Below are 26,975 nucleotides of genomic sequence, written 5' to 3'. Positions count from 1 at the left end.
CACCCTCCACCCCCGCCAAACCCCCCGCCCCCCCAAAACCCACAACTGAACACTGAGGCTTGCGTGAGCTTCCCTGGTAGCAGCATACTGTTACACATCAATACTAGGAAAGTAATCCATCCTGCCTCTGCTGAAGAGAATAATGGGAGCCCTGTGTCTGGTACTTCCCCAGACTCCAATTTATGCACTTTTGCCCCTGGCTGATTGTAATCTGTATCTTCTCCCTGTGATAAATTGTACCCATGAGTATAATAGCTTTCAGAGTTTGGTGTGTCCTTCTAAGTGAATTATTGAACCTATGGGTGGATGGGAACCACCCAAATCTGTAGTTTGTGTCAGAAGTGAGAGTGATCTCTTGCAGGGACTGTTCCCGTAGCTTTGTAGCTGGTTAAACTTTTGAGCATACAGATTAGAAAGAAAGAAGTAAAACTGTCTTTATTCGCAGATAACATGATAATTTTGTAGAAAATCATCACACAAAATGCTACTAAATTGGTAAGGGGGTTTACCAAGATCTCAGAATACAGACTGCATTTCAGGACTTGCTGTATATGTATACACGTAGCTCCATGAAACAATAGGAGGTACAGAAATAGACTCTCACAGATGAACAACTGATATTTCAACAAAGGTGCCAAGTAATTCAATGGGGATAGAATAGTCTTTTGAACAAATGGCACAGAAACAGGTGGATATTCACATGCAAAAATGAACCTTGGCCCTTACCTCACACCAGATACAAAAATTACCTTAAAACTAATCATAGACCAAAGTGTAAAACTATGAAACTTGTAGAAGAAAACATAGGAGAAAATCTTGTGACTCTCCATAAAGCAAAGATTTAGACAGGACACAAAGACCACAAACTATAAAATATTTAGAAGTTGGATTTCACCAACATTAAAAACGTTTGCTCTTTGAACATCACTGTTAAGAAAATAACAAACCAAACCATAAACTGGGAGAGAATATTTTCAGGACACTTATCTGATAAATGATTTTGTATCCAGAATGTGTAAGGAACTTTTACAACTCGATAATAGGACTGACAGCTCAGTAATAAATGGATAAAAATTTTAAGAGACACTTTACCAAAAAAGAGATACGGATGGCAAATAAGCAGTGAAAAGATGCTCAGTATCACTAGTCATGAGAAAATGCTAATTAAAACCTCAGTGAGATACTTCTCACTGACACACTTACCAAAATGGCTAAACACAAATAAACAAATCTCAAGCACATGCTGGCAACCACACTGCTCAGCTGGCATCCCATGCTTTGCTGGTGGGAATGCAAAATGGAAATGGTACAGCCCCTTTGAAAAAGAGCTCAGCAGTTTCTTATAAAGCTAAACATACGCTTGCCATACGACTCAGTAACTCCATTTGTGAAAACAAATGTCCCAACAAAGACCTGTGTGTGAATTCCTGTAGCAGACTTATTATTAATAGCCCCAAACGGGAAATAACCCACTGTTCACCAACTTGTGAATGGATGAATTATGCATGGGACGTCCATACACTGGAATACCTCTCAGCAATTAAAAACACACAAAAAAAATAACAAAACGCAAAATACTGATACATGTAAGAACATGGATTTTTTTCAAATGCATTATGCTAAGTGAAAGAAGCCAGATTCTAAAGGTTACATTCTGTATAAGTACATTTATATGATTTTCTGGAAATAGAGCGACAGAAAATAGATCAAGATTGCCAGAGCGTGGGAGTGAGGGTAGGATTGACTACAAGGCACGTGAAGAAACTATTTGGGGTTTTGGAACTGTTTTGTAGTGAATGTTCTTGTGGTGTCATAACTCTTCAAACTGGACACCTAAAAAACAATCCGTTTTACTTTATATAATTTATACCTCAATAAACTTGACTTACAAACAAAACCCAAACCCTGTGAAAAGACATTTGCAATATGCGTGACTGATAAAGGATTAGTGTCTCAACTCTAGAATATGAAAGGATTCTTATGAACTAATAAGAAAAATTCAAGTCACTTAGTAGAAATAGGTGCAAAAGAACGAGCAGAAATTTCCCCAAATAGGATGAATAAAAAATTAACAAACACATAAAACTGCTTAATCTCATTTAGGAATCAAGGAACCGCCAATTAAACCTTCAGTTGGATATTATTTCCTATCCATCAGATTGGCTCAAAATGAAAGGCTAGACCATTTTGAAAGTTAGTTAATAATGTGGAGCAATGGAAACCTTCATCCACTTCTTGTGGGGCTGTAATTTGGTAGAACTATTTTGGAAAACAGTTTGGTATTATTTAGTAAAGTTAAATAGTGTATACTTCCTGATCCTGAAATTCCACCTCTAAGCACATAATACCCTTCTGACATTCTGCCACGTGTGTAGCAGGAGATAGTATAAGAAAGCTTGTAAAAAAGAAAAAATACAACCCCCGGTATTCATCAAAAGTAGAATAGATACATGTTACTTTATAGCTTTACAGTGTTATATTCGTCCACAATTCAAATAAATGAACTATAGGCACAGGCATTAAAGTGAATGAATGTCAAAAACATTCATCTGCATGAAAAGAAACCACAGAAGTACACACAAAATTTGTGTAGACAAGGTTCAAAAGCCTCTGTCTCATAGGCTGTAGAGCATGATCGTTTATAAACATGTAGCTGGAGACAAGTTGCCTGTATTTACATTCTAGCTCCCCAGTTCCTAGCTGTGTAACCTTCAACTCCATGCACCACAATTTTCTCACTTGTACAGCGAGGGTGCGAGCACTTATTAAGAGATGCTAACATGCTGGTGTAGCACATGAAGAGATCATCAATGTTAGGCATTATTATTATTCCCTAGCCCACTAGGTGGAAACTCAGTGGTGCCAGGATGGCATACGGGGGGGGGGGGGCCACCCCACCACCCCACCACCCCACCACCGTTGAGCACACGGGGCAGCAGTTAAGACAATGCACAATGACAATGGCTCTGAGTGCAGAAATCTACAGCTGGCATCATGGAGGAGTGTGAACCACCAGGACTCAGGACCTACAGAAATGGAAAGGGAACTGGGATTTCTAGAGCCCCAGGGACAATTCAGCCTAAAATACCAGTTGACATTTGTAGCCAAGTCCTTAACTGTTCTGATGAAACAAGAATTGGAATAAAATCCATGAAGTCCACACTTGGTGCAAGATAAGAACTACATGCAGTCCATTTCCAATTTCTTTTTTCCCTCCCGGCACAGATTTCCCAGATGGTATTTATTCCAAGCCTTTTACTTGACCACATTCTTCCTGTCTCTCAATTGATTGCTTATTGGCAACTTCTTCAAAGAATAGGACAGAAGGAAAAAGACACAAAGTGTAGAGCCCATCAAACCTCACATCTAAGACTTAGCCATTTCTTAAACTCAAGATGCGGTATGGTGAGGCTGAATTTTCATTATGTGAAAATAATTTCGGAGGGAAGTGAGACTTTTGGGCAATCACATGGTTGCCTATTTTATCTGGCTTCTTATCACTAGTTTTTTATAGTTTGATTACTGAACTGTCAGTTTGGAGAATAAAGTGATCTCCTGTTTTGATAGGCTTAGCATTATCATACAGGGTTGACTCTACTTACCAGTGGAAAACTAATGATGGGTTGAAAAGAATGAAACTTTATAACCAAAGGGAACTGTGATCTCTACTACAGTAGGAAAATTCCATATAGTTTTTACTAGTACTTTATCATAACTCCTATACAGAAAGCTGTTATTAAAGTATAATTACTATAATGCCTTGTTTATTACTTACCCTCTTATTTCTACTTGAGCTACAGCAGTGATGTTGATTTGCAGGCTCACAAAATTGCTGTCTGGGTTGTCCTTGTTGGAACTAAAACACAGTTGACATATGATTTAAATTTATTTTCTCAGACGTGTTACTACCAGAGACGATCATAAAAAACCTCCTATATATCAGAGGAGCAACATGCATTACCAATATGATCATTTGGAAAACAAAAGTATATCCATTCTACAAAATTGTAACCATTTGTAAATGGAAATGCTAAGATCCTCTGTGAGCAAAAGAAATGTAATAACTTTCCATGAGGAGACATCTTATCTGAAAACATAACATATTTCTAGAGAAGCCAGCGTGTCTTTGCTGCAGTGACTAAGCCCAAAAGGCAGTAAGCTGAGTTCTCGTCCAGCTTCTACAAGGGACACATTCCTTAACTTCTCTGTGCATCAAGCTCACTGCCCATCAAATGGGAAAGGACAGCACAGTCAACTCCTGATTTTCCATACTAATAAAAGGAGAACTGGCGTGAATAATCCAAGAGCAGCGCATAATGGAAGAAGTGTTTGTGGTTGGCTCTAGAATGCATCATACCATACATTGTTCTGGCAGCAAACTTACCTTCCTTATGGTTTATTTCTTAAGTAATATTAAAATAAGTGTACTTTACTGCATGCTCACTGGCTGACTAGGATGAGGGGTGAGGAGTGAGGAGTGAATTAGAAGCATGGCCAGTGGAGAGAAGAAGTAAGACCCCAGGAAGAGATTAACACAGTTAGGAGATAACATATAGGTTCATCAGGCACCTCAAGATAGAAGGTGCATGTTTAATAATATTTCTTTGAACAGTGGCAAAATTATTTTTAAGTTTGCTGTTTCTTTCTCTCGAATATAATTAGATATAAAATTTCACTTTAAAAAAAGCCAGCAACCAGTGCTGTAAGGAAAATAAAACATCATTTGACAAGAGGCTGGGCCAGTAGCTGGGCTCTGGATGCAGCTGCCATTTGCACGCATTGTCTTACTGGGCTGTCATCGAAATCACCCTAATATTCCAAAGGATAACGCAGCTTTTAGCAGACTGGGATATGACACCACCAGTAACAGGTCATGTTTATATTCAGGTCTCATTAAGAAGAGGAAGCCTCCTCTTTTCTCATCATCAAATCTCATGCAGATGCAATGGACAAGCTCTCACACTGATGATGGTAATGGGGCATGTCCCGACTAGCTTTTGAAGCTTTCCAAATGTGGGAGCTGGAAAAGATATGATAAAGGTCTGCTTTCAAAGCAGGAGGAGACAGAATTGTTCCCACAATGCTTTTGAAAAGTGCTGTTCGATTGTATATACTGATAAGGCAACTGAAACGGCAAACACACATAAAAGACATAAACAGGCAAATGTCAGGCTCATTTCCTGCAAAGGGGTATCACTGCTAAGCTTGTGGTGAGCCTAGAGGGACTTGTTCGCCAAAGTTTGAACCCCAGTTTCCAGGCCACTTTATTATTATCACATCTGGGGAGGATCAGTCAACTAAAAAGTTTTTTTTTTTTTTTTTTTTTTTAAAAAGCAGGATCCTGACTTACTAACTACTAAGAAGTCATTAAGTAATTCCCCTCGTTACAGACTTCATGGTTCCAAGTGCATTACAGGGAACTCTTTAGTTTGGAAGCTCAAGTCTGATTGTTCCACATTTTAACCCAGACCTTGTTCTAGTTTCTAGGTCACTACTGCTTTGCAACAGTGGAAATTAGAATTATAGAAAAAAAGTTTTATTTAAGTTATCCTATAATTCTATTGCATTTTGCTTCCAAGTGGTTTAAATAGTACAATTTTCATGACAACATCCTGAAAATATAAATAGATGTCAAGCATCAAAATTGTCTTCGGGGCTTCCCTGGTGGCGCGGTGGTTGAGAGTCCGCCTGCCGATGCAGGGGACACGGGTTCGTGCCCCGGTCCGGGAGGATCCCACATGCCGCGGAGCGGCTGGGCCCGTGAGCCACGGCCGCTGAGCCTGCGTGTCCGGAGCCAGTGCTCCGCAACGGGAGAGGCCATGGCTGTGAGAGGCCCGCATACCGCAAAAAAAAAAAAAAAAAAAAAAAAAAAAAATTGTCTTCGAACAGGAGTCTAATACGAGGCTTATAGAGGCTGTTCTGAAAAGTCACAAAAGCAGTGGCAGAATCCAAGGCTCATTAAAATCACCCTCTGTCATACAGGCTTGCCGGGGCACTTGGTACTGCAACCAGTGGTGTCAGCAAAATCTCCTGGTAAGAAAAGACACCAGGCTGGATATATAACTTAGATGCATCTTTCACCTCTTTCCTGGAAGGAAACCTCCCTCACTAATACCACTGCTCCATTCAAACAAACAATTCATCACTGCCCTGGATGCTGAGCTATTTATACTATGGGTGCTAGTTCTTCTCAAGAAATGATGAATTTCCTCTCCATGACTATAGCTTATGTCATGTACCAAGGATAAACATGTTTTTCACTTATTACTCCGATGCTATTTTCTTTCTCCTTATTGTTTCCTATTTTCTATTTTCTAACATTCCCTCTATGCTTTCTGCCTTCTCTGGAATGTCAGCAAAACAATACAATGTTCATTTCACCATTACTGAGGAAGCAGCTTCAAGGATGATCACAAAGATCTGTTTGTACATGGGAATCGCAAACTGAGACCAGCTCTAAGCAGGGAGGAAGATGTTTACATGTCACATAGAGCCGGGGCATGAAGAGACCAGTTAATGCAAACATTTGGTGACACAAAATACTTTAAGTTTATTAATTTTCTCTTCTGCGTTCTATTTGTGGAAAAGGATATTAAATGTGGGTACCGGTGGTCAATGTGCTCAAAAGCTTGAGTTCAGACTTGAGAGCATTTGGTTTAATTTATTTTTGGTTTAAGCACATTTAAACTGAATACAAACCATCCATTAAACACTTATGTACATCTTTGGAGCCTGCCAACAAAGCATGCAGATAAATGCTCACCACTATATTTGAATATTAAAAGTATTCTCAAAACTTCTATGTTTTGGGAATTTGATGTTTAGTATGTTGCGGTTGCCTCTCCAGTTCTTTCTACATTTCTGCATTTTTGTATTTTTCAGGATAATGTTAGAATAGTCATGAGTTTCTATAGTGTCTGAGGATGGAATATAATCATGGACCATTTTAGATGAAGAGCGATGTTTAAAATGCGACCATTTCTATTTTCCATCAAATTCAGCACTTCCTCTCTAAATTCATTATTTGAATGATGATATACAGGATGGTTTCGGGGGAGGCATTTACAACATGATTTAGTGTCCTTTGCTCCTTGATTCAGCTACTAGTTACATCCATTCTGTTATTCGAAACTGCAATAAAGGGTAAGAAGCAAACATCAGGAATTTGCTTTGCATCCTTGTACCAGACTTTCTGTCTAAAGGCTGCAACTTTTATGAGATAGGTATCTTTTTCTGAAGTGATGCAAAGCTTCACGCTACTGCAGGATCAGTGTTACAGACAATGATGGTGAAAAACAGAAACTTCAGGTTACTGAAGTGTCTGGAGAGATGGTGGTCCTTCCCTATGGAGTGCTTTTTCTTTTTCTCTTTTTCTTTTCTGAAAACTTAGAAATATAAACAGGAGATTTTCCAAATGAAAATATTTTGGACTACCTGAACCTCTTGGAAAATATACATTTACATAGATACAAAGAAATGATTTAATAAGCTTTTGGTAAAATGAAGGGGTATGATAGATGAATTCATTCCATCTGTATCCCATCACTAAGTTGGGTAAAATTTTTAACATCTCTGAGATTCAGCAGAAAATATTTAAGTTAAATTCGAAAAAGAACTGACTAAGGTCAGACAAGAACACCTAAGTTAGAAAACTTTCCTTCCTAGAAATCTGTCACAAAGTTGAGGGGTTATGGTTTGTGACACAGGTTGCAGATTTTAAAAATCTACTACATTCTTATAGAGATTATATATATATATAAGGTTTTTAAAATTTTTATTTATTTATTTTTGGCTGCGTTGGGTCTTCATTGCTGCCCACGGGCTTTCTCTAGTTGCGGCGAGCGGGGGCTGCTCTTTGTTGGGGTGCGCGGGCTTCTCATTGCAGTGGCTTCTCTTGTTGCAGAGCACGGGCTCTAGGCACACAGGCTTCAGTAGTTGTGGCTCGTGGGCTCCAGAGCGCAGGCTCAGGAGTTGTGGTGCACGGGCGCAGTTGCTCTGCGGCACGTGGGATCTTCATGGACCAGGGATGGCACCTGCATCCCTTGCATTGGCAGGCGGATTCTTATCCACTGTGCCACCAAGGAAGTCCGGGATTATATACTTTTTAAAAAAAACTCGTAAACCTCTAACTGAAGTAGCTATTAGAAAGTAATCCACTGTGTAAAGTAATTTCTCTAAAAGTCATCACGCTCTAACGACTTTCCTTCTTGCAGGACAGGAGGTAAGTTTAGAGATTAGTCCTCTTGCACACCAGTATTTGAGAACCAAATTGTAGGTACTGACTTCAGAGACATTGTTATATTAGAATAAGGGTTGAACACGCTGGGCATGTGCTGTCTATATTAGTGTTTTTCACACGTTTAAAACTGCAGCCCACAAATACATATGTGTGCATGTATATGTATACATATAGAGCCTACAGGATGTCTTATGACACACATTTACATGTATCTGAAAGGAATTTTTCATGAACTCTGATATATTCCATTCAGTATCCTTTTCTTTTCATCTAGGTCTAGAGCCATTACATTGATTCCCTTACTGGCTGAAGGGTTTAAGTCCACCCTTGGGAACCCCTGGCCCTCACGACACATTGCTCTCTGTAGGTCTTTTAACTCATGAAATATTATTTTCAGCCATGAAGGAGCAAACAGAATAGACAGAGACAAGGTAAAGTCCCGCTTGAATCGTGGGGCAGAGTCAGCCTTAGACAAAAGGGGCAGCTCCCTTCAGGGTTTGGCTTAGAGTTGCCAGAGAAGGCCCTGCCTTCTGAATATATGATCTTACCTGCGTCCTGCCTTGCTGCTCACAATTAAACCATCAGAGACTCACTCATCCTTGAAAAGTTAGATTTCAAGATCGCAAGCTCAAAATCTATGCTTTTTGTGGAGAAATTATGTTCTCAGGGATTAGCTGACCCCCAGCAGAGAGAATGGCAGGATGTGGTAGGGGTACTGGTGCGGGGTGGGAAAAGCCATGTGCATCAGAAAGAGGAAAGACGGAGGAGCAGGTGGGGTGGGAGCGTGCTCAGGACAAAATTTTACTGTCACACCTTGGCCTGCAGAATGGATCTCTTCTTCAAAAGCCACAAACACACACACACACACACACACACACACACACACACACACACACACAAATAGAAAAGAAAATGAAAAAAAAATGAAATAACTAATAACTGAGAAACGAAGGAAAAATGGTCTGTGAACGTCTGGGTTCTAATTTCAGAAGAAAGTTTAAGGTGAAGGAGCTTGATGAGGGCATTCATTTCACCATGGATTCTCTTTACTACTGAATGCTGATGGTATTTCAGGCATGTAAAGATCTAACCTTCTGATTTGGAGATCGAAGTTAATGCTTATGTTTGTTTTCTCAAGTCGTGGAACTGCAAATCGGAGGCCCAGAGAAGACTAAAAAAAAAAAAAAAAAATCACAAGACACTAAGTTTATTACATGGGAGGAACCTGATACACAGCACAGAAATCTTTTTAAGTCATCCCTGCAAATCCCCACCCTAGACTGCTGTCCCTTTTTCTGCTTCTACCTTGGGGTAGCTGAGACTTTGGGGTCCAGGCGATGTGAGTCCCTACACATTGTGGTTCCCTCTCTTCATTTATCCTCCTATCAACTCTTTTCCTGCCACCTTCTTTATGTGCTAAATTAAAAACAACCTAAATATACGAGAAGAGAGTGATTTAGAAAACTGTGATGATTCTGTTTGATGGACATTTAGGTCATCATTGAAGTTACATCTGTGAAGCCTATGCCATGTGGAAAATGCTTCTAATGTAACTATGGTCAAAAAAGAAAAAAGGTTGCAAAGTTGTATGTGCCATGGTTTCACCTGTGGTTTTAAAAGGCTACCAGTGGAAAAATTACTGTACAGGAGTGAGGGTGTCTTGTAAGAAAATATACCAGGATAATACACTGCAGTTAAAGTTGTGAGTGTATGGATAATTTTTTCCACCTTTCTTTCTCTTCCAAAGTTTTAAAACTGTTCTTAATATTTTTATAGTTTGAAAAGAGCTTTTTAAAAACCTGGAGGAAAGTGAATCCAATGATAATATAAATAAGGAGGTAAAAATAATAGCTAAGACATGTAATTATATTACTTAGGCTCTCATGCGCTGTACTAAGCCTTATGTGCAATGTCTCATGTAATCACAACATCCACGCTACAAGGTGTATGGTGAACGCGGACATTTTACAGTCCAGCAGCAATCTGAGGATTAGGGAGATTAAGTGCCTTGCTCCAGGTGCCGAGCAAATAAACTCTAGATTTGGAACTGAAATCGCTACAAGCCAACTCCAGAACCTGGAACTCATAGCCACTACGCTATGAGAATCAAACCAGCAATCAAACTCGTGTTATTATGAACCAGTAATAATATGAACTCATAATAAACCCATCATTTTTATCATAAATCATCATTTCACCAGCCCTTACCGAATGAGCTGCAAGCCATACCTGGTGGCTTTACATATACCAACCATATCATTGCATTGCTCCAAACATTCCTACAAACAGGTATTCTCCCATCTCAGTGTGACTTGCCCAAGGTATCACTGCTGATCAATGGAGAAACTGGGATAATAATTAGGGTGCGCCTAATTATTAAGCCTATACATCCTTATGCCCCAGCCAGGATGAATTCCTTCATAATTCCAAATGTGCAGTTTTCTGTCAGACCTCTGGGGCTTTGCACATGCTCTTCGCTCTTCTTTAGAAACTTTTAAAGTCTTTTCCTGCTTTTTCTACTTGCAGAACTCCTACTCATGCATCAAAACTCAGGACAAGGGATCCTCCTGCAATACACCCTCCAAGCCCACAGGCCAGGTCAGGCAGAAATGTTCTCTTTATTCTTTGTCTCCTTCTTTGCTACTCACCCATGACTCAACCTATAATGTTGCTAAATTTTAAGTTTCTTATGGAATGGGGATTGTACATTTTCATCTCGATATTATCAGACTCTAGTTTAGTACCAGGCGTATAGAAGGGGTGTAATTAAAAATGGTGAAAAAGAGTGTGCCCTTGTTTGCACACTTCCAGTGATGGGGAGCTTACTATATTGTGGGGAGGCCTGTTTAATGTTGGTCTTTTATTATTCAGCACAAGATGAGGATACCCTAAAGGTGTGACAATTTCATACTGATAAGAGACATATGTTCTTAACTAGAACCAAAAGCCAGATCTCTGGGCATTGATTCTAAAGAGCCTTTGTTGAGCCACTGTTTTTTTTTTTTTATTATTATCCTACTAGAGAGATTTTGTGAATTTTTACAAATCTTAGCGGTATATAAATATTTTACATTACTAAAGCTATTATATGAAAATGATGTTACTACTTACAAATCAGAAGTAAACTTCTGAATACAACCTTGAATGCTTTGTTAAAATAAAAAGTCACTTGAAAACTACTTTTTAAAAAATATCAGGACCGGGATAATTAACCCTGGCAATTTGTGATGCTTTTTAATAGTTAGGACTACTTTTACAGTTGGAATTTTACTACAACCCATTAAGAGTATTCTTTTAGAAGTACAAGATGAAGAAGTAAATAAATCAAAGCATTTTATAACAAAACAGAATGCAATAAAATTTGATGTGTTTAAGGGCATTCAAGGGTGAGATAAGAAAGCTATTAGGTTTCTTCTACTATAGACCTCAGAGATAAACGAATACAAACAATTTACTTCCTTGACTTCTAAAGATTATTTGCTGGTAAAATGGATTGACATCTTTTCACATTTGTGGCTAAGACCACACTGCCATTTTTACCCTCCACTTTGAACAACACTGGTGTCCAGTTTTTGTTCCAAGATTATCCTTAGTTATTGATGACCTTAGATGACCTCTGGTCTGGATATAACACTTTTAATACTGAAAAAGGAATGAGTGCCCGGTCACCTACAGACGCTAACACCATTACCACCATGTCAGTTCATTTCTGTCTGGCCTTAGGTAGACCTTTTCCTATCAAATTGGGTGGCTGAATTTTTCTTGAAAACTAGTCAAAGGATTTATTAGCTTCTAGATAAAAGGATTCTAAAGAAAAATGTTCTAATATCTCAGCTTAGACATCCCATTCTATCTTTCATGGCTTTGTTGAAAAATCTCATCTGTTATTCATTAGTTTTTATCCAATTTTTGCAGACCTGCTAGAACGTGGGCTTTTTGTTGAGGCCTGGTTCGAATCCTGGTTTCTGTTCTTCAATATGTGAGACTTTGGGTAACTCATTTGATTTCTCTGGGTCTCAGTTTCCTCATCCATAACACAGGAGAAATACCTGACTCATAGGATTGTTGGTAGTTGTGAAAATTAAATGAGATAACACACACAAAACACCCAGTGATGGAATTATAACACGGAGGGCAATCAATACATGTTAGTTAATAAAAATCTGTTATAAACATTTACCTCTCCTTTAAATATTTACTTTTTTGACCCAAGAAGTGAGTTTACTAGACTACAGCTTGGCATATCTTTTAAATACTCAGGATGAACGGAATGATAATCAATTTAGAATATAAAAAGGCAAACATATTATTTTAGCACAGTATCCTAGATTATAAACTGGGAACAGGTGTTACTGGATAGACAGTTTCAAAGGCTCAAATAAATATGAGAAACACTGGGCTAGAAGGTTTCCTCACTGCAGAACTTCTCAGCACCTTCAAAATGGAACAGGCACCTGAATGTCCCAGGGGAGGATATGATTCTCAGCAGTGACTATAGGGCTCCCTTTTAAGGGCTTGCCTCAAAGGATTAACACTCTTTGGAAGACGCTTTGGGAAGCTGTTCTAATACAAACCTACACACTTACACATTTCCAGGAAGGTTTTTTCAAATAGGCCATTTCATTATCAATGAATCATAAGCATCTAATTTAAAACAGAGGAATACATATGTTTAATTTGTAACACTTAATTATGTAGTATTTTCAGATTTCAGGTTTTTTTTCCTGATTTATGACTCCATAAAATAATGATTTCTACTATGATATTTATTACAAGGAGTTACTCTGTGTATACTTAAACTGCAATGGTATAAAATGAATTTATTGACCACAAGTAATCCTGAATGGGAAGTTCCTAAATCTGGAAACAAAGAAAGAAAAAGAAGGTTCCTTATTCTTTCATAAGCCTGTTACAGATCATGATTGATCCTTTCTTTTTTCTTGCTATAAACAATTTTCTGCATTATTCTTTATCAAGTAAGATGCATGGAAAATACAGACCTGGTAAAGCTGTTTTCAAACCTGGATTATGGTAATATTTTAACAGGAAAACACTGTGAATGATATTCACATGGGAGGTATATCTAAAGTAAAAGTTTAATCATCTTTGCTAAAATTCTTAATTCTGTTATTTCTTAAATCCTTTACATCGTAGTTCTTCTTGGATTCAAAGAAAACATTTGTAGTGAAATTCAAAGAAAAAATACTCGAGAAAAAAATCTGTAGTAAAAAAAATAGTTTTTAGAGATTTGTTGAGACTGAAGACATGTAAGACTGACGTCAAAAGAAAAGGCATATGGGCTTCCCTGGTGGCGCAGTGGTTGAGAGTCCGCCTGCCGATGCAGGGGACACGGGTTCGTGCCCTGACCCGGGAAGATCGCACATGCTGTGGAGCGGCTGGGCCCGTGAGCCATGGCCGCTGAGCCCGCGCGTCCGGAGCCTGTGCTCCGCAACAGGAGAGCCCACAACAGTGAGAGGCCCGCGTACCACACACACACACACAAAAAGGCATATGAAAGTATTCATCATTTTGTGTATTTTAGCTCAGATTGTCCACTCAGTGTGGGGTTGTGATGCAAAATCCCACCACCCTGGGAATTTCCTGCCTAATTGGTTTGAGTTGCCAGGTGCTAAATTGCTGAGTGCTAACTGGGGGGGTGCTCTCCACTAGTTCTCTTTAAAATTCAATTAGACGGAAATCAGTTAAGTGCATCTGGTTTTCTCTTACGTTTGTTCCAGCCACCATAGGGTTCCCAAGGTCACACACCACCATTCGGGTGACATTGTCCATCTTGTACTCACAGCTCAGTGGTCGCAGTGCCTGCAACGGGAAGGAACACCAGTGTGGAGTCAGGGGCGGAATAAACGACATCCTGCCGCAAAAGCGATGCTGTGGGCCAGGCAGCTTCTCTTGATTTCAAACACCTGTGTGAGTGCCTGAGCCCAAGGGTTCATGTGTGACCATCACCTCAGAAGAGAAGCTTGTGAGAAAAGACCAAAGTTTAATTTTAAGAAGAAACATGTTGTATGGGTAAACACATTTGTTGTGTTTCATTGAGGAAGAAAATGCTTAGTAGAATATATATATATATATGTGTGTGTGTGTGTGTGTGTGTGTGTATATATATGTATATATACATATATATATATACACACACACACACATATTTTTTTTCTTTTTTCTTTTGGCTGCGCCGCGTGGCATGTGGGATCTTAGTTCCCTGACCAGGGACTGAACCCGCACCCCCCTGCAGTGGAAGCGCTGAGTCTTAACCACTGGACCACCAGGGAAGTGGCGAAAATGCTTAGCAGACTATTTATATGAACATTTTTGAAATGATTTGCACTACTGTTCATGTTCAGTTTGGGCCATGAAGATCATGGATAATTAAACATAACTAAACAAATTAATTTTTGCAAACATGAAATGACAGCAAGATGTATATTATAGATTATCCTACAACGCAATGACCATTTGCAAGAGAATTGCTTTGGACACAAATTTCTCCATACCATGGTTCCATTTTGAGATTACACACCCAATCTTAGTCCAATCCTATAAATACTTAAGATGGGAAGAGAACACTTTTTTATGTTTACCCACTGCTTTTCACCTCCCGTCTTGCCCCATATCCTGTTCTGATGAGAATGTATAAAAACTCAAGTTTGAAGAGGCACTTAGAACTGTGTGCTGGAGAAGTTCTCAAGGTTAGAGCCAACGGGCTTATTTTACTTAGCCTGATGTCCTTAAGGGTCATCCATGTTGTAGTATGTGGCAGAATTTCCTTCCTTAAGGCTGAATAATATTCCATTGTATGTGTGTACTGTATATTGTTCATCTCTTCACCCACTGATGGCCATTTGGGTTGTTTCCACCTCTTGGCTATTGTGAATAGTGCTGCTACGAAAATGGATGTGCAGGTATCAGTTGAGATACTGATTTTATTTCCTTTGTATATATACACAGAAGTGGCATTGCTGGATCATATGATAGTTCTCTTTTGAAGTTTTTGAGGATGATGTAATTTTTAAGGGGAAAATTTGGGGAGACTGTTGCTTTGCTGATTGCATGAGGTGGTGTTAGTGTATTTCTTATTGGGCCCCAGTTCTTGAACACTGCTTTGTTTAACTGGGCACCTGAGCATCTCATAGCTCAGGAATAATTTTTAGGTTATTGTTCATTCATTTTGGAGATTTCTCTGAGGTTCAAAGAATAATTTTAGGAGATGATCTGGATCTTAAACTGCATTTTTGAGTTCATTGCCAAAGCCTGTTATTTGTACCATAATGGCAATTTAGTACACAAGGGAAAATAAGGGTTATATTTATTGCAGCATCTGTGTTTGTGTTTAAACTACTGTTTATTTTAGCAAGAACAAGGTTGTGATTCAACACTGGTTCCAGGTTAGTGGAAAAAACTGAGATTGTGGTGTTTTGCTTTCTAGTCTTCTGTCCTGTGTTTATGGGCAAAACAAATGAAAGGAAAACAGTGAAATCTAGTGGAAAAGGAGTTATTGCCTATGTTTGTGTTATTATAAATGTTCCTGTGTTTAAATTAATGGATCTTTACAGTGGAATATTATGCCAGAATTACAAAGGATGTGTTATATCTATGAGTGTTGATCTGGAAAGATAGTCTATGAAATGTAGATGTAGAGATGGAGGTGTGTATGTGTGGGTAGAGAAAATAGTCTGCAAGGATATATAAACTGAGTGGAGAGAATTAAAAGTTATTTCTATGTGGTAGCATTAAAAAAAAAAAAAGTTACACCCGACGGAGGGGAAAGTAAAGGAGGTTTATCTTTGGACTCCTGTCCTCTGGTCACAGCTCTCCCTTGTGTCTTCAGGCTAGAAATCCACATCTGGATCTCCACCCTGAGCCCCTTTCCATCTTTCAAAACCTAATGTCCCTATGGCCCTGCTCTTGCCCGTGGTAATAGCTACATATGTTCATCCATTATTTCACTCTAACTTGTTAAGTGCTACTGATATATTACCTGTCAGCCTCATTCCCAAAGATAAGCTTGCAAACTGAGGACTTTCACAAAGGACCCCATGAGAGGACCATGGAAGAGGGTTCCAAATACGAGGACCACTTATCCGTCGGTCAGCTCTATCGAAATTTCATTTAAGGAAGTCATGTGAATTTTCAAGGATAAGTTTCAGAATCCACCTCCTTTCCATTCTTTCCACATGGTTGAGAAAAACCAAGAGCCAAAACCAAAACAAAGAAAAGGCAAATGAACCCCAGATACCTAAGTCAAGAGCTCTGTGGGTAAATCATACGCTTTAAGAAAAAGAGCTTAAGCAAGCAGGGGGTTTTTTGTATCTGTTCTCTTCCAGGGCCTAGAAAAACATCCAGCACAAAGCAGTAGACGGTGTCAGGAGATACACAGCAAACGTAGCTCCCAACCTTTCCTACGAGGAACCTGAAATGAAATGGACAAGCACACAGCTGAGTATAAAGCCCTCTTCCTGCCATCAGCCATTGAAAGGTGTGTTTTAACTCATGAGAAAGAAATGAAATCTCTGATATTCAGAGGCAGCATTTAATACCTGCTCTTTCCAAATAACCCGAGTGACATGTTAGTCTCCTAAGGAGGTAAGAAACATATTTTCCAAAAGCTGATAATATTTTTCTTTCTCAAAGGTAGCTTTAGCATGTATTCAAGTTCTGAAGGATCCATAACTAACTCTAATTGTACAGAGATGTTTTGTGTTAGGATTACTAACTCAATCCTGAAAACAGGAAAAAAAAAAAAAAAGAACTCAGCAACAGCTTTCCAAAATACCCACGTGTCCCTTGAATATAATTCAAGGATTTGGTTTCTGTAGTAAATATTTTTATCTTATCTGAAGGTTGAAAGTCATATGTACATTTTTTCCCCAGCTTTCTAGAAATAGCTTTTTCACATCAATCAGAGATCTTTTCTCTCCCCAGATTCCTCACCCTTTTTCTTTTTTTAACCTTTATTTCCTCTCTCTGAGTGGGAGAAACAATGATTGTTTTTGTAGATACTTCTAGATTATTTTCCTCAGCTCTTCCTGGGACTATCTTGTTCTCTTCCATTTATAGCTCTTAGAGTATTATTCATTCACTGAAAATATTTACTGTGTACCTGCCACTTACCAGGCACTGATCAAAAAAAAAAAAAAAAAAAAACACCCTTGTCCTCCTTAAATGTCCTATTATTATAAGAATCGTAATAAGGAATCACAAGCAATTGTAACAAGCACTGGAAACACACAGTTAGTACAGTTTGTTAAGTTTCATGAGAGCAGAAATTCACAGTGATGGAGGAGGACAGGCACATAGAAGTAAGCAATCAGAGAAGACATCCTGGAGGAAGTGACATAACCTCATAGGGGGCCTGGCAACTCAGTGGTTAAGAAGACGGGCCTGGACCTGACAGCTGAGGTGTCAATCTTGGTTCTGCTACGTAATAGCTGTGTACCTTTGGGCATGTTTCTGAATTTCTCCTCATCTATACAACAGGGAAAATGATAGCCTTACTGTTTCTCTATCAGGCTGTTATGAGGACTAAGTAAATTGAATACTTGCAAGAGCACAGAGCAGAGCCCAGTTCATAGCAATTGCCTGGTGAATTTCAGCAGCCTCAGTCGTTATTAGGCCGAGGCCTGAAGGGTGAGTAGTAAGAAGTAAGCTGGGGAAAGGGGATGAGAGAGTAGAGTTACAGAGGAAACAGCAGGTGCGAGCTCTCTGTGGCGGGAGGGCGCATAGGTATTACAGAAACAGAAAAGAAATTCCATCCCTCTAGGACTAGGGTGGGAGGTAAAGGAAGGAAGCAAAGACTCGTGATGAAGCTGAGGAGGTCAGCAGGGTTGATGTAATTAAGGGCCTCATAAGTCATCTCAGGGCTTTGTAGGACTTTATCCTATAAGCAATGGGAAGCTAGTGAGGGTTTTCAGCCAGAGAGTGACAGGGTCAGATTTGCATTTTAGAAAGAGGGCTTCCCAGGGCTTCCCTGGTAGTGCAGTGGTTAAGAATCCGCCTGCCAATGCAGGGGACACAGATTTGATCCCTGGTCCGGAAGATCCCACATGCAGTGGAGCAACTAAGCCCGTGAGCCACAACTACTGTGCTCGTGTGCCACAACTACTGAGCTCGTGTGCCACAACTACTGAAGCCCACGCACCTAGAACCCGTGCTCCGCAACAAGAGAAGCCACTGCAACGAGAATCCCGTGCACCACAACGAAGAGTAGCCCCTGCTCACCGCAACTAGAGAAAGCCCAGCAACGAAGACCCAACACAGCCAGAAAAAGAAAGAAAGAAAGAGAGCTTCCCATGCAGGGAAGGGGCTGGAGGCTGGGAGATGGGGAGATGAGTTAGGAGACTGGTGTAGCCATCTTGGAAGAAGATTGTGCCAGCCTGGAGGAAGGCAGTGACCGTGGCAGTGAGCTGGAGAGAGGATAGGGTTGGACAGGTGTAGGACTGACTTAGGCTTTAGAAACTGGGTGGAGACTGGCACGATTCTCTGAGACAGACTAGAGGGAGGAGGAGTGTGGGAAGATGACGTCTAGTTCCAGACGTACTGCATGTGAGGTAGTTTGAGACAGAGGAGTGGAGCATGTATGAGGTCCCTTGAATAGACACATTCATAGTGACAGAATGTGGAACACTGGGTACCAGAGGTGGGGAAAGGGGGCAAGAGGGAGTTGGTGTTTCATGGGTACAGGGTTTCAGTCTGGGGTGATGAAAGTGTTCTGGAGATGGACGGTAGTGATGGTTACACGACAATGTGATTATACTTCGTGGCACTGAACTGTACACCTCAAAAGGGTTAAAATGGTACATTTTATGTTACATATAGTTTATAACAATAATAATAAAAAGATAGAGCACATGGGCCTTTATTCCTAGAAAAATTTAGAAGGTCACCGAAAAGAATTGTAAAGGCTGGCTCCGTTAAGGTCTCCAGAGAAAGAGATGATCAGCATCTACATTTTCGAAAAGATGAATGTTTTTAGGCAAAGAACAACAAAACTGGCAATCAGATAATCCCTCATACTTTTCCCCTTGAGAGAAAATTTTTAAAGAAAAAAAAAAGAACTTGAACCAAGTATAAATAAAAAGAGACACAAACTTCAAACTGCTTAACAACAAAGAAGGAATTAGAATGTGGCTTAGTCATGTCAAACCAAATTCTGCCCAAGGGAAACTGATGGAGGAAAAACAGTTAAAGACTCATTGGAGATTATAGATAATGTCTGTTATAATGTTTAAAGCCAAAGATAGAAATGATGAATGTTTCCTGTGTTTTCCACCCAACAGTGAACAGTAAACTAGATGTTTTGCTAAAAGAAGAATATTTTGAATAGATGCTTTGTTTAACAAAGTCTGGGGTGCAGTGACAGAAAAGGAGTTGAAATAAAAATATAGGAAGAACCCTGGAACATTTTTTAAAATAACATACTTGAGCTTCATTGTTTGTTTGTTTATGTATTATTTGCATGTAATTATTCTTAAGTGATATGTTCCTACAAATTTCTTCAACAGAAACTCGTGATGATTTTACAACTGTCAAAGATACTTGATTATTGCTCCTCTGGGTTATTTTTTCACTGAGAAGATAATTCAGTCAAAACATAAGTCATGAGACTAGCGGTGTGCACAGAGAATTTTGTATTCCCCACGTTTGTAAATGCCTTTCAAATAGTGACATCACAACCGTTGTTAGCATTCCTTTAGAGGAATTCTTTTTCGTTAAATTATTTGATCATTAGAATGTGCACGTTTCCAAGAGGATGCAGTTTTTGGAAAGTAGCAGAACTTTAATAAACTTCAGTTAAATGAACATATCCATCAGCAAGAATTTAAATAACACTCATCATGCCGACTTCTACGTGCAGTGCAGGGATGACTATAAACGTGTGAAACTTGGTCTCTGCCCTTAATTGTGAGTCTGTGTACCTCTGAAACCAAGGGACTCTCTCTGTTATCCTTCACTGTATTTATAATGGTTTTAGAGCAGAACCTGAGGATATTCTGAGTGGGAAGATTCATATTGTGATAAGGAAAGGAAATCTATAAAAAGCATTGCTGTCAGTTTAACAAATAGTGGCATTGCAGGACTGGCAAATGACAAAAACCTGGCTTTTTCTTGGTCCCGGTCCCAAAAAGGTGGACCAAGAAAAAAGAAAACATGAACGTGTTTCCTTTCCAGTGCCTGTCTAGGCTGTTTTCAGTGCTCAGCTGGGATTGGTCGGACCTTCCTCCATAAGCAGTAATGAAAACCAGACCTCCTGGGACCTGCTTGAAGCATAAAGGAACTCAAAGACCAGAAAACAGCCAGGGAGGGTGGGAGTTAGCTTGGGGAGTGTAGCGGATGGATCACATTGATGAGCTGCTTCTTTCAGACAGCTGTCTTCCGTGTTTCAGCTCCCAGTCTTGGGCCAGTTTATCTTTGCACCGTGGCCAAGAAAGATATTAATACTGCTTAAGACCATCTTCCTTCCTGGGCCGTTGTTATTCTGCTTAACAAAATAAGGTGCCATTTTGTTTTCTTTTATCGAGGAAGGAATCCTCAGCTAAGGTGACTTAACATGGATTTGTCTTCAAAAATACACCGAGCTCTTTCCTCCTCCAGATCACCTACAGGCATTACCTTGTTGCTGCGTTCAATCCCAACATAATCAGCCTCTTGTGGAATTGTCACAAAGAGCTCGGCTTCGTAGGCACCTTCCCCTTCATTTCTCGCGTTGATTATGAGCGTGAGGTGGTTTTCATCTCCAACGATGACCTGATGCTTGTCTCTAAAAATGCAGTTTAAAAAGAATCGTCAGGTACTGTGCATCTCTGGATTCATGGATATTTTATTTAAGGACTTAGAGGAAGATGTAAACATGCAAGACTGGGGGATAAAACAAGATGGATCGTCATGAGGGGGTGGTGAGAAGAATCAAAACTATGTCTGGATGAGAAGGACAGGAAAACATCCAGGGGTGTTCTGGTAAATATTTAACAACCAGCGTTTCAAACTAGTGGTTACCAGTGGAGGAAGGGGCAACATCGGGGGCGGGGGCAGGGGGAGGTACAAACCACTGGGTCTGAGACAGGCTCACGGATGTATGTACAACTCAGGGAATAGAGCCCCTACTTTGGAATAACTGTAAATGGAAAGTAACGTTTAAAAACTGTATACTAGGGCTTCCCTGGTGGTGCAGCGGTTAAGAATCCGCCTGCCAATGCAGGGGACACGGGTTCGAGCCCTGATCCGGGAAGATCCCACATGCCGCGGAGCAGCCAAGCCTGTGCGCCACAACTCCTGAGCCTGTGCTCTAGAGCCTGTGCGCCACAACTACTGAGCCCGTGTGCCACAACTACTGAGCCTGCGCTTTAGAGCCCGTGAGCCACAACCACTGAGCCCATGTGCCACAACTACTGAAGCCCGTGCACCTAGCGCCCGTGCTCCGCAACAAGAGAAGCCACCACAGTGAGAAGCCCGTGCACCACCATGAAGAGTAGTCCCCGCTCACCGCAACTAGAGAAAACCCGTGTGCAGCAACGAAGACCCAATGCAGCCAAAACTAAATTTATGTATTTATTTATTTATTTTTTAAAAGCCTGTATAATAAATAAAGTAACAACCAGTTCTCAAAAACGAAAGGAAACAAAGAAAACCAGGATGTGTAGCATTTGCCGATTCCAGTGGTGTAAATCCTCCCACTGTGATCAATTTCAAGCTCCCAACATACTTAACAATCTACCAGCAAAAATCCCGAAAAGTTAACAATTAGCTCACAAACCAGGAGGAGACGGCTTCAGCACATCCCTGAAAACATCCCATACGAGGAAGATGGGCAATGGGAAGAGAGGGAGAGAGGTGGTTTAGAAAGCAGGAGGGGAAGCTGAGTGTGACACAAAGTGGAAAATAAGAGGGAAGAAAGAGGCAGATAAAGGAAGATCTCAAATAGCTGATTGTGAGGTATTCTGAGGACATTTAATTCACTCCAGACTTCAAATTGAAACAGCATTTGGAAATGCCTACTTGTGACCCTTAATCAAAGCTATTGCTTCGGACACTGGCTAGATTATGAAGTTTGGAAAAAGTCCCCTTGAGAGGTTACCAAGAAGCTTCCAAACACTGGCAGCAAGATAGTTCCTGGGGTGGGGATGGGTTGAGGCAGGTAGAGAGGAGAGCAACCGGAACCACCAGAGATGAGTTAACTTCAAACAGAAGCATTTCCCCCCACTTTTGGTGAAGGATGGAACAGCTCAGGCAAAGTCTTGGGGTGTGTCACTTGACACCAATGACAAAGACCTAAGCCACAGGCTAACCCAAAGTGTAGCCAAGCTCAGAAATGTCACGCAGCGCACTTATTTTGGTAGTGGCTGGAAGTGTATACTTTCTCCAGAGAAGCTTTAAGTAAACACCTGTATGCCATTAGGTAAAATGGACAAGTTTATTTATTTAAACTTACGGTCTAGCTGACAGCTTCAAGTCAGGAATGCACATGTTATCTTCTCCACAGTCGACCAGGATGTGAGCCTGTGTTGTGGAAAAACATGTATCAGGAAGAATCTGGGAAAACCTGAATCCCGTCCTTTCTCTTGAAAATTATGAATGATCCCACAAGTTAAACCAAAGCTTTCCTTTCACTCTGCATGAGTCTACCTAGCTAGAAACTCTGTTCGGCAGTGACCTCCCCTTATAGGCTAGCTTACTTAGGAGCCCGATTCCAATTCATTCTGAAATGTCTGTAAAGAATGCTACTCTGGCCGATGTTTTGAGGATTACAGGCTGTACTGCTTCTATTACAGCCACATTTTGAACAAATTAAATCTTGGTTCCACAAGGGGAAGGGCTTCTGAAAACACAGGGATGCAGTGTTTCAGGAAACGTGTTCAGAAAATCTCCCAAATGTTACAAGTGTGTATGCAGGAATGAAAACAAAAGGGCCTGGATTTCATCTTAAGGTCACAGGAGCAATGCCCAGGGCCTGATTGCGAATATACCATTCAAGACGGGCCAGGACCTACCTGTTCGGTAACAACGTTTTCCCTGTAGTAATTCAGTATTGGTTTCACCTCCAGACTTTCTTTAAAGGTGGATTCATCCAAACTGTAATTCAAACTAATGTTGATTGGAGACAGTTTATCTCGGAATTCGGTTTCATCCTAGGGAAAGTAATCACACACTCAAGAAAGGCCCTGTGAGATGGCTGCAAGATGTTAGTTGGTGGAAGGCAGACAGCACTTGCCTCTGGCCATTAAAAGTGAACCATGAAGTAATTACCACCCCAGCGGGCCTAGGCACATGCTGTGGATGTGGCATAGAGAAGCCAGGTTAATGAACGTATGTTCAGAGTTGGAATCATTTAGGCTTCGTTGAAATACGTGCTTCTGGAAGCAATCTTCAGGTTCTCCAGATCTTCAACAACTCACACGGATTGGTCAAATTGCACAGTTAAAAATCAGTTGCACAGGAAACGTCACTGAAAGTTTCATGAACTGGGATTTTTATCTTAATGAGGTTGGCAGAATTTGTAAGTTCCCTTGGGCTCAGAGGAGGAAAACCTCTCGATTCTCTTCCTTTCTTATCATCTCTTTAAGTCCTTGTTTGCATGAACTTCGAAACACCTTCAGCACATCTGAAGTTCCCTTAGAAAAAGCACCAGAACCTTCCTGGGGAGGGAGGGGGTAGTACCGGCAGCAAGGTCTGGACATATAGGAACTCCCAAACCATGGAGTGGGCATGCCGCCCTTCAGCCGGGTGCCAGTATCAGTCATAATGAGACACGAGGGTCGTGCACCAGCTTTTCATTCTACAATGTGTTTGTAAACTCTGCTTTCTACAGGTTTTCCCCTCACTGTATCCCCTCAAAGAGGAGACCAAATGAAAAGAGGCTTCCCAACGTCATCACTGGTAAGAAGATGAAATAACTATCATAACACGTTTTGGCTTTTTATTTCATGGTGGGTTTAGGAGTTATTGTAAAAATCCATTGCTTTAAAAACGTAATTATAACTTACTTTTAATAAAGCCTTTGAATGCCTCACCCTTTTCCTAAGTTGGCTCAGAAATGCACATTGATAAAATCTGGCCAGACATCCTCACGTAGGATAAAAATTCAAATAAAGTGTGTCTAACTTTTATGTTTTTTGCGGGGAGGCAGTTAGAAATGAAAACCACCTGAGTTAGCACTAGTACTAAAGAGTGTATTCAAAACAAGAAGAAGCTTAGGAGCAGAAACTCACACAACATTGTAAATCAACTATACTCTAATAACAATTAAAAGAAAAAAAGAAGCAGCTTAGGAATTAAAAGCAATACATCATTAGGTTGGCTGAAGTCAGGCTCAACAGAGGAGTGTGTGGCTTTAAAGATTTCTCCTATAAAATGAACATAGATGTGGGTCTGTGTGAACCACTGTGATGTTTAAATGGAGAAAAATGGTTGGAATTTGGACTTCAATGTTAGAGGCCAGAAAGGTGATTCTGGAACACTTACTCGAAGGTAAACGATAAAATCCTGGCATTGGAGGGATTTCTGCCCCTTTATCACGAGAGGGAAGACGAGATGTGACTGATGGTTTTCAAGGAAGAGCGTGCGTTTAATGGCTCCTTTTTGTTTCAGGGAATCTAACTGCACCTCGGCAGTCAGGCCTAAAGGACAGACATAAAGCAAATATAATCCAGAAAGGAAAAGTATTCAGTGAATGTAGCGCTTTATCAGAGATACGAATTCCTATTTCAGCTTGCTTATTCAGGAAACATTTTTTCCATAGTTGGGACCAAAAACAATACACGAGCTGCAAAGATTTGATAAAATACTCCCTAAGCTAAACAACTTGTTTTATAATGGTTTTACACACAAAGTCATTTCCCCCATAATTAGGTCTGTTCTTACAGACAGTACCAATTATTCAAGGACTGTTGATGTAGAAGTTCCCATATTTATAACAGAAATCTTGGTGCTGACGAAGAGCTCTTTGAAAGCTTTAAATGGTCTGTGCACCGCTTACTGTTGACTTTTCTTGATACGGTATAGGAGTGGAAAACTGAAAATATGCTCACCGATTGTGTTTGAAATGCTCTGGCCTGCCACAGATGCGCACACTCTTAAAGAAAAGCTAGGGGAAATAATAATTTATTGGTTAATAAACTTTTGCAATCTGAAGTAGCAAACTTCCTTTACCTTACCCCAGATAAAACGAATGCTTTATTTTTCCTCTATACTTCTCTTAGTGTACACACACACACACAAAACCAAACAAATAAATATGCATATATTTATTGATTGATATATATACTTATCAAAAATATATTTATATACATATATATATCCAACAATTCTAACACGATTAAGAAAGGTGACATGATTACATAGGAAGGTAATACTTAAAATATTACTAGAGGTCGATTGATTTAATCAGTGGATTAATTGATCAATTACTTGCTGCCTTTTTTCAAGAAATGCATGTGAATATCTTCCATGTGCCAGGGAGTGAAGAATTGGGCAGAACAGCAGGGAGACAGCTAGTGGCAGAGCCTGGAGGTGAGCAAGCACGTGACCCCAACTTGAGGAACCTGAAGAAATCTGGTGCGTTAGAGAAAGATGGGGAAAGCTGTAGGAAGCCGAGGCTGGCTGGGTCAGTAGGTAGGGAACAGGGCTTTGAAAATCACGTTAAAGAATTTGGATCAAGAGGTGCAAACTATTAGGTATAAAATAAACTACAAGGACATATTGTACAACATGGGGAATATAGCCAATATTTTATAATAAGTATAAATGGAGTATAATCTTTACAAATTGTAAATCACTGTACTGTATACCTGTAATTTATATAATATTATACATCAACTACACTTCAATTAAAAAAAAGTATTTGGATTTAATTCTGAGAGGCATGGAGCATCACTGTACGATTAACCCATAATCCACTCTCCGTGGAAGGAGAGAAGAACTCAGGCAGGTACTTGCCAGGAGTGGGATATAATTTGAGGCAGAGACACCAGAAGAGGGAAGGGAAAAAGAAAGAAAATGGGGAGCGTAGAGTGACCATCTCAGGCTTGGTAAGCACAATACAGTGTATAAGGTCAATTAAAAAAAGGATGGATATGTAGGAGAGACCTTTGTAGTTTTGCCTTGAACATGCCCTAAACTCAATCCAGGGAGGTGTCTGCTGTGGCTCGTAGGATGGCCTGCACTTGGGTCTATCCTGTGGCCTCGGAGGGAATGAGGACCGGCCAGCGGTCTCTGCCTGACTTGCATGTGCTGACCTCCCTATGGAAAAAGGTCAAGCTCTAAGCGCCAGCATTCTAGATGGGGCTTTTTCACATTTCTAAGAAAGTAAAAATGTAAGAAAATACTTAAGTATGATTTAACGACAGCCTTAACGTTTTTACTAGTAAATACTCTAGTATGATTTGAATATTTCCACAGAATCCAAAAGGAGTAAATAATCTCTAGTCGTGCTTTAACTATGTGTCAGCTTCCTGTGTCAGATATAATGAAGATGTGTCACATCTGGGATTCATCTAGCTCCCGTGACCTCAGTCAATGTCTCCCTTCAGGGTAAGTAATTTGTTACATACCATTAAGCCAAACGTTTTCCGAGATGTCTCTGCTGTTTCAAGTGTTTGTACCACTTCCCCAGAGAAATCATGAATTCCAGCCCACTTCCACTTCAATTGGAATAATTCAAGAAAGATGAATAATCACATCTTTAAATTTTGTAGCAGGTCTGGCTTTCAAAATTGGAATTTTTTCT

General features: G+C 40.1%; 1 protein-coding gene across 5 annotated transcripts in view; it reads right to left on the bottom strand.

Moving 5' to 3' along the window:
* Window positions 1-26,975, bottom strand: part of ITGA8 (integrin subunit alpha 8) — a 189,226-nt gene that overhangs the window by 55,406 nt on the left and 106,845 nt on the right. For all 5 annotated transcript variants that reach the window (XM_032622802.1, XM_032622803.1, XM_032622804.1 and 2 more), the window contains exons 16-23: window positions 25,279-25,334; window positions 24,713-24,867; window positions 23,242-23,379; window positions 22,683-22,750; window positions 20,867-21,014; window positions 13,967-14,059; window positions 9,331-9,410; window positions 3,776-3,856 (exon numbers count right to left, since the gene is read on the bottom strand). In XM_032622802.1, the coding sequence (XP_032478693.1) occupies window positions 3,776-3,856; window positions 9,331-9,410; window positions 13,967-14,059; window positions 20,867-21,014; window positions 22,683-22,750; window positions 23,242-23,379; window positions 24,713-24,867; window positions 25,279-25,334 (819 nt within the window). The remainder of the gene's footprint in view (window positions 1-3,775; window positions 3,857-9,330; window positions 9,411-13,966; window positions 14,060-20,866; window positions 21,015-22,682; window positions 22,751-23,241; window positions 23,380-24,712; window positions 24,868-25,278; window positions 25,335-26,975) is intronic.

Source organism: Phocoena sinus, chromosome 2, assembly GCF_008692025.1.
Source record: "Phocoena sinus isolate mPhoSin1 chromosome 2, mPhoSin1.pri, whole genome shotgun sequence".
Classification (NCBI taxonomy): domain Eukaryota; kingdom Metazoa; phylum Chordata; class Mammalia; order Artiodactyla; family Phocoenidae; genus Phocoena; species Phocoena sinus.
Note: the sequence above shows the minus strand (reverse complement) of the source record. Positions and strands in the feature narration are given on the sequence as shown.